Here is a 9,141-nt window from a genome sequence, read left to right on the forward strand (position 1 = left end):
TATATATATATATATATATATATATGCATATATATATATGTATATATATGTATGTATATATATGTGTGTGAGATGTATTGTAAGAATCAGAAATAAATTTATTTCTCAAACGCGTGATAATGCTATAAATAGTGTGATCAGGATAAATTATCCATATAATGCAGAAAAATACGTTACCGGCCAGCCATGAGACACGAACTCACATCTCATGGCTGACCGGTAACGTATTTTTCTGCATTATACGGATAATTTATCCTGATCACACTATTTATAGCATTATCACGCGTTTGAGAAATAAATTTATTTCTGTATCTTAATGATTAGTAACATTACGAAACCGATATGCTTTTGAATCTCTTTAACAACTCACAACAATGACTTTTATCACTTTTATTCCTACCTCAGTTCATCTAATCGTATATATCTATCCTTACTTTTCATAAAAAGCCTTTACTTTTGGGGATTTCCAATGTGCATTTTCGCTTATTTTTCTTCTTACTTTCCCCTTACATTTCCATGTGTAGTTTCTATTTTGTTTTTGTAATATATTTCTATTATATATGTGTGTATATATATATATATATATATATATATATATATATATATATATGTGTGTGTGTGTGTGTGTATATATATATGTACAGTTTTACATATATAAACATAGACACCAATGTATACAAATATAAATATATACATTCTGTTTTTTTACTTCCTTTTACCAGTTTCAGTTGTTAGACTGCAGCTATGCTGGGGCACCGCCTTGAAGAATTTTTAGTCAAATGAACTGACCCCCCAGCCTTGTACATATTCTATTGGTCTCTTTTGTTGAACCACTAAGTTACAGGGATATAAACACACCAACACCAGTTGTCAAGTAGTAGTGAGGGACAAACACAGACTCAAACACACACACACATACACACACAACGGTGATACCCCAGCATGACTGCAGCTTTAAAGTTGAAACAAGTTAAAGAGTTATATATGATGGGCTTCTTTCAGTTTCTGCCTATCAAATCCACTCACAAAACTTTGTTCAGCCTGAGGCTATAGTAGAAGACACTTACCCAAGGTACCATGCAGTGAGACTGAACCCAGAACCATGTAGTTGGGAAGCAAGCTTCTTACCACACAGCCGCGCCTATATAAACATTTTTACATGTAAATATATATAGATAACTGTGAAGGTACATGGCTTAGTAGTTAGGGTATTTGGCTCAGGATTGTAAGGTCGTGAGATCAATATCTGATGGTGCACTGTGCCTTTGAGCAAGACACTTTATTTTACATTGTACCAGTCTACTCAGGTAGCAAAAAATGACTAGTACCTGTATTTCAAAGAACTGACTTTGTCACATTCTGTGTCACACTGAATTTCCCTGAGAACTACATTGAGGTAAAGCATGTTTGATGAGTGATCAGCCACTTGCATGTTAATTTTCACGAGTGTTCCATTGATCAGATCAACTGGAACACTCTCTGTCATAACCAAAAGAGTGCTATTTTATATACATATTTAAAAATTACATATATAGATGTATAAATTACAGACACCTATATATTTACAAATATATAAGTACTTTTTACATACATGTATACAAATATGTATACACATACACACACACTTACCCACACAAAGAACAATGGTATCTTATAGATAGTGCCACATATCCCCACCTTCACCACTTTGCCAGAATAGCCACAAATTTTGAAATATTATTATAATTAATATAATGTGCATTTCAATGAGGTGAAACTCAAAGTATTGTTAATATGAGAGAGAGAGAGAGAGAGAGAGTGTGTGTGTGTGTGTGTGTGTGCGTGCGTGTGTGTGTGTGTGTGTGCGTGCGTGCGTGTGTGTGTGTGTGGTTGTAGCAAGATCTATGATGTCCTACCTTGCAGATATTGTATTTAGGACAGAACAGCAATCAAACTGAAGAAGGCATGAGAGAAAAAGACCAAACCCATGAACAAAGAAAAATCTTTCTCAGTAACTGGAAATAGTTGCTACAAGCTAGAGATGAATTCTTCAATTGATCAGCAAGAGATCAATTTAACTCTCTCTACTTTACACAAAGTGAAACTGAGCATGGAACTTATGAATTCACATTTTCATTATTTTATATTCCTTTTACAAGCTAGCCTGCATTGGACAGTTTGATAAGATCTGAAGGGTTAAAGGATCACGCCTTGCTCCAGTGTTTTAGTTACTGTGTGTGTTCTATAACTTGATGTTGTTCTTAACTTTACTGAGTGTACTAACTGCTTTTATTGTGGCACCAGCACTATACAGGTTGCCTTGCCATTAGAAAGACTAAAATGTCCTCTCAAACTGTGCACTGGTGCTGCTGGATCCACTGACCACTTTACAGAATGTACTGAGTGCTTTTTCCATGCCAACAGCAAAAGTGAGATCATCTTGTAACTCACAAAATGAAAGAGCTTCCACTATTGATGCAAAGAATGTGTGTGTGAGAGAGAGAGGTGTTGGGGGGAAGTTGCAGTATGATGGGAGGAATAGATTTGTTGTTGTGAGAGGGTAGTAGAGGAAAGATCAACAGAAATTACAGAGGAGGTGTGCCAGAGCACATTCTCAAAGCATCATGTCCAGGAAAGTAAACAGAAAAAGCATAATGACAGAAAGGCCAAGAGAAGTGAAAGTTGAAAGAATGCAAACACTCCCTTCTCTACTCAAACATCATGATTCAGAAGGTTAGAAGGAAGAGGAGTAGCAGGATATATATAATGAAGATAAGGGGATTCAGAATGCACTGTGGTATGGCATGGTAAGTAGGAAAGAGACTTTGGAGAGATGGGAAATGATGAAATAAGTACAAATGTTGAATGATTTTTTCCCCAACTATGTGGCTTGGTGTGATGACTAGAAGAGATAATAGGGAGATAAGAGGAAATAAAATAGGTGCAAGTGGAGAGGAAAAGACATGATGAGATGTGAGAGTATAGAATAAACAACAGGCAAGTGGGGAATAATGAAAAATATGTTGCTTTGCTTGTTATTTATATTGTTATTATAAAAACACTTACTAAAGATGGGCAGCCAGCACTCATCTGGTATAATTCTTCGTTTTCTTTGAATCCTTCAGATATCAAATCTATTTGTAGATTTCTGATGCAACCAACAAAACCGTAATCAGAGACATTTCTGTAAAGGGAGAAAAAATACAAATATATAGTAGATATGTGTATATGAAGGATTGATTAAATATGCACATCACAATATGCAACAGTTGCATTGTGCTAAACTATCTGAAACATATGTAAGCTAAAGAAATCATTGATAATACATCTTCATTATTCATAGTTTTTCTAATATACTCTGCAATTAATGCACCAAAACTAATTGTTCTACTTCAGATTTACAAATCATACCTTTCACAAGAGAATAACAGCCAATATGGTTTATCATAATATCAACTGGTCAGTTTTTGTAGCCAAGTTCTATTTCTACAGAGGGCTTTCAGGAGGGATCACCAGGATTTATTTAATTCTTATTTACTTTCCTTTTATCAACATTTAATGTTCATTGTCCATGCTGGCATGGGCTGGACGGTTTGACCAGGGCTGGTAAGCTGAGAGTTTCTACAGCTGTATGCCCTTCCTAATGTCAACCACTCCAAGAATGTAATGGGTGCTTTTACGTGCCAGTTATGTGACATCACATCGGTCACATTACCTCTGTGAGGCCTAGCACTTGAATGCTGCATTTTATATGCCACCTATGTAACACCAGCATCAGCCATGACTACAATTTCACTTGATACATCTTCTCAAGCACAGCATATCACCAAAGGTCTCGGTCACCTAGTCATTGCTTCTGAGGCTCAACATTCAAAAACCATGCTTCACCACCTTATCCTATGTTTTCCTGGATCTACCTCTACCACATGTTCCCCTCCACAGTTAGAGATCAGTGCTTCTTTATACAGCAGTCCTTGTCCATATGCATCACATGATCATACCATCGCAGTCGTATCTGTACATGTCTGTGTGTGTGTCTGTCTATCTATCTATCTATCTATCTATATATATATATATACACACACACACACACACATTTCTGAGTGAGTGGACAAATGAAAGAAAGAAGCACTCAACACATTTAGTAGGAGATACATATATTATTATTTAAACAGTTAAATTTGGACCCATAAAACTTAAAGTTTCATAGGTTTCTGTAAGAAGCCTACAAAATAATATAATAAAATAATGATATATATATACATGAGAGTGGGCTGAAAAGTTCATATGCTGACTATGGAGGAGTGATGCTAGAGCTGCGAAATCATGCATGCATTAATTTCAACTTTAACTGCATTGTTTCTTTTCAGGTAAACTGACATGTCACTGGTCAAAGATGACTTCAGAAGTAACTAGTAGTGACTTCTCTTTTGAAAATTGACAAAATTTGGCATCATGGTGTTATCAAGTACCTGCAGAAAAACGGTTTAGCTCCCAAGAACAGTCATGCTAACATGGTAGCTACATTAGAGGATGATGCTCCAAATTTAGCAAAGGTGCAAAAGTGGGCAACTGAATTTAGGAGGGGAAGAGAGAGTCCTGAAGATCACCAAAGGTCTGGACGTCCTGCAACTGCTACCACTAAGGAAAACATTGATCATGTTCAGCACACGGTGATGGATGACAGGCAATTAACTATAAATGAAATAACCAAAACTATTAGCATATCTAATGAGAGTTGAGAATATTCTGTGCAATTAACTTGACTTGCTCTAATGAAGGTCAAGGTCATTTCATCTACAGGGAAGATTGTGTTCATTGTTCATCTTCAAAAGGGATACACCTTCAATGGAGAGCACTATGCCAACTTACTGAGGCCGTTATGAAAGGCTATCAAGACCAAACACCCAAGAAAACCAATGAAAGAAGGTATTGTTTCATAAGGTGAATACCCTTGGTTTCAATGGCTACTGTGCATGACTGGCTTTGAACTGGCTGATCACCTTCCCTATTCTGATTTGGCCTTATATAACTATCATCTGTTCCCCAACACAAAAATGTACTTGGCTGAAAACCAGTATCGCAGTGATGATGATGTCATTTGCTGTTGATGACATTTTTTATCAACAGGATGAAAGTGTCTTCGCCAGTGGGATCCAAGCATGGCTACACCTATAGAAAGAAGTATGTGGACTGAAAAGGGAACTATGTTGAAGAAATAAACTTCATTTGATTACATTCTATCTTGGTCAGCCAATAAACTTTTCAGCTGACCCTCTTGTGTGTACTTATGGGTGTATGTGCATATGTATGTATACATATGTATGCATGTATATCTTTTACTGCTATTTTTTACTTGTTTCAGTCATTAGAGTGAGGCCATGCTTTGGTATTGCCTGAAAGGTTTAGTTGAACAAACTGACCCCTGTACCTTTTTCTATAAATGTTATACTTACTCAATCGAAATCTTTTTTGCCAAATTGTTAAGTCATGGGAACATAAACAAAATAACACCAGTAGTCAAATGGTGGGGACAGGACAAATGCAAACACACACACAAGTATATATATATATATATATATATATATATATATATAATTAGGTCGTCAAGTATGAAATTTGTAGAAAAGAAAAAAGTCTGCTAATGTTTTATAAATATTAGGAATACAGTTCTAATATCTGTCAAATGTAAATAATGTAATACAAAGAAGTTTTATTCATCAAAGTATGCACTCATATTGTCAATACACTCTTGCCATTTCAGTGGTAGCTTGTCCAGCCTGGAACTGTAAAAGCTCGGCAACCTAGAGTCAATAAAATCTTGGAAGGCTTGTTTTACAGCATCGTCGGGATTAAATGTTTTTCCTATGAAAAAGTTATCCAAATTCTGGAAGAAGTGGTAGTCAGTAGGGGCAAGATCAGGTGAGTATGGTGGATGGATGATGGAGAACTTCCAACTCCAACTACTGTAGTGTTGCCACTGTCATTTTTGTGATGTGTGGTCTGGTGTTGTCTTGCCATAAAATAGGAGTAGATCTGTTGACTAATCTAGGCTGTTGTTTTGTAAGTTTCTGCATCATTTGGTCCAGTTGGCTGCAGTATACTTCAGCCATGATTGATGAGCCAGGTTTAATGAAATCATAATGAATCACACCTGTGTCAGACCACCACACACACACCATCAGCTTCTTTTGATGAATTTTGCTTTTTGGATTGTATTTTGGTGGCTCGTCTTTGTCCAGCCATTGTGCTAAGCATTTATAGTTGTTGTATTGGATCCATTTCTCATCACATTACAATTTGATTCAAGAATTATACATTTTTGTGGAGAGAAAGTAGCATAATATAGGCTTCCAAACGTTGCTGTTTCTGATTTTCAGTGAGTTCATGTGGAAAACACTTATACAAATCTTTCACTTAACCGATTTGAACTAGGTGAGTCAAGTTTGTTTGCTAACCCCAACCAACAACGATAATTCACAGGCACTTTGAGATGGATATGACTCAACAGTGGCTATCAGTTCATCATTATCCACCTTTGTTTCTGGTCGACTGCGTTGCTTGTTTGTGAGACCAAAGTTACGAGAATGAAATGCTGCAAAACAATTTGATACTGTCTGCTATTAGAATGAACTACTCCATTAATATTCCGAGCTGTCTATGGTGGTGTATTTCTCAGAACAGGGTCATCAGTTTCCTCTTGCTGGTTCAGACATCCACAGACTAGTTTCAGGGTATTTGCCCTTTATCAATGTGGAGTAGTCGAACCCAGCAGATGAACTCCCCTGTTTGAAGGGTGTAATGGCCTCTTGGAGCTAATCAATGGCAGTATTTGTCCCATTAGCTCAGCGATAACTATTAATACCTAGTACTGCTGCTGTAGTCTCCCTTAGAGAGATTAAGAAACAATCATATTTATATTTTTGAAAACCAGTGGATGCATTCCACTGAATATATATAAACCTTCAAAAAGACAGTCAACAGCAGCGCCTTCTGGGTTCGACTACTCCACATTGATCAGCCCTCATATATATGTATTAATTACTTGCTCATATATATATATATATATATATATGTGCATCTATGCATTAAATTAATTACTTGGTCATAAGCCGGAAAGAAAGACACACTCAATTTGAGAAATATTTCAGTTAAATTTTTAATCTGTCGAGTAGTATATTACTGGTCATGGCATATAACAGACCATGTCTGAAAAGTTGTGAATATTGTCAAGTGCAAAGTCAGCATGACACGAATGACAATATGTTGACAACTCGTTGTTAGACATAAGTAGCAATATACTGTGCAACAATATCAATATATATCTATATATACATATATATATGAATGTTTGTAGGTATGTATCTCCCTTTTGGAATAGTATATCATGAAGCACACACACAAAGTCACAAATAACAGTATCCAAATAATGGGCCCGAACCTGCCCCTCAACAACTTTGATGGAAAAAGTCAAAGGTCTTTGATGTTTCCCATCAATGATGGATTTTTTAGTTTAGTGTATGCATGCTATTGGTTGCGGCTTTGTGTGCGTGCTTTGAGAGATACTATTCCAAACAGGAATTATTCCATTTTCTCTTGAAAGATTATAGAGTTCTTGTGGTTTCAACAATATATACAGATATGTGTGTGTGTGTTTGTATATATATATATATATATATATATATATATATAGATAGATAGATAGATAGATAGATAGGAAAGGTAAAAAAGAGGGTAGTGAATGGGTGTCTGAAGCAATATATATATGTATATATATATATATATATATAAGTAGATAAATAACAAGAGAAAAATCAGCAACTGAATGAAAAGCAAAGATTTGAGAGCAACACACTGAAAAGTAGTCTATGAAAACCAAATGGAAAAGTGAGGCAAGGTAAAAGAAAAAGAATTGTTGCTTAAGAGGTGAATGAACCAAAGTTGGATTACACAAAAAAGGAAGAAATAATTACCTGAGAAAGAATTTAGCAGAATAACATGGAAATTAGAAAAGAAAGTTTTCTTTTTGTTTTAAATTTCATAAAAGAAAGGGGTTTGGCTTACAGTATGAAGCATGTAACTAAACTTAATTCAGTGTTATATTTTTTATGATTTCTGTTATTAATTTGTGGTGACACTGTCTTCATTGTTTTATTCAATTAATTAGGTATCAAGATTTATTCTAATATATCTCGTAAAGTCTCAGGTTCATCATCTTGGGCAAGTGTTTTCTATTGTGGCTTCAGGTTGATGAAAGTCTTGTGAGAGAATTTGGTAGATGGAAACTGAAAGAGGCTCATCGTATATACATTCATACATGTGTGTGTGTGTGTGAGAGAGAGAGAGAGAGATTTGGCTCTCTGTAGGTTACGACAATAAGTGTTTCAGTTGGTTCAATCAACAGACCACCCTGCTCATGAAATTACCATGCAAATGTCTGAGCACTCTACAGATGAGTACACTTAACATGACTTTCTGGGGGATTCAGCATGACACAGAATGTGACAAGGCTGGCCCATTTGAATTATAGGTACTACTCATTTTTGCTCGCTAAGTGAACTGGAGCAATGTGAAATAAAGTGTCTTGCTGAAGGATACAAAGCACTGTCGGAAATGGAATTTACAACCTTATGACCGTGAGATGAATATCCTAGCCACTAAGCTGTGTGCCTTCATTTTACCATGTGTATGTGTGTATATATCTTTGTCTTGACATCATGTAATGGTTGCAAATGAGTATCACTGCTATACAAGCAATGTTGTTCATTTCCATATATCTGGCCTTTAGAGTATGTTACCTTGCTTGGAAACTGGTGAAGGATGGCAACAGGAAAGGTACCCAGGCATAGAAAACCTGCCTCAACAAATTCCATCTAACGCATGCAAGCATGGAAAAGTGGACGTTATATGATGATGATGATCACATAAAAAACATTGGTGATGGTGTCATGTACAAAGCACCCAATACACTTTGTGGAGTGGTTGGCATTAGGAAGGGCATCCAGCCTTTGAAACCAAGTCAAAACAGACTATGGAACCTGGTGTAACCCCTGACCTTGTCAGTTCCTGTCAAGCCATCCAACTCATGAGGATGTTAAATGTTGTTGTTGATGATGATATAAATATATATATATATATATATATATATATATATATATATAT

The 9,141-nt window shown here is 35.9% G+C and overlaps 1 protein-coding gene across 1 annotated transcript in view; it reads right to left on the reverse strand.

The window, feature by feature from the left end:
• Positions 1-9,141, reverse strand: part of LOC106878847 (laminin subunit alpha) — a 249,900-nt gene that overhangs the window by 28,095 nt on the left and 212,664 nt on the right. Inside the window, exon 65 of the mRNA XM_052970907.1 lies at positions 3,046-3,163. Within this exon, the coding sequence (XP_052826867.1) occupies positions 3,046-3,163 (118 nt within the window). The remainder of the gene's footprint in view (positions 1-3,045; positions 3,164-9,141) is intronic.

The sequence above is a fragment of the Octopus bimaculoides genome, chromosome 9 (assembly GCF_001194135.2).
Source record: "Octopus bimaculoides isolate UCB-OBI-ISO-001 chromosome 9, ASM119413v2, whole genome shotgun sequence".
NCBI lineage: Eukaryota > Metazoa > Mollusca > Cephalopoda > Octopoda > Octopodidae > Octopus > Octopus bimaculoides.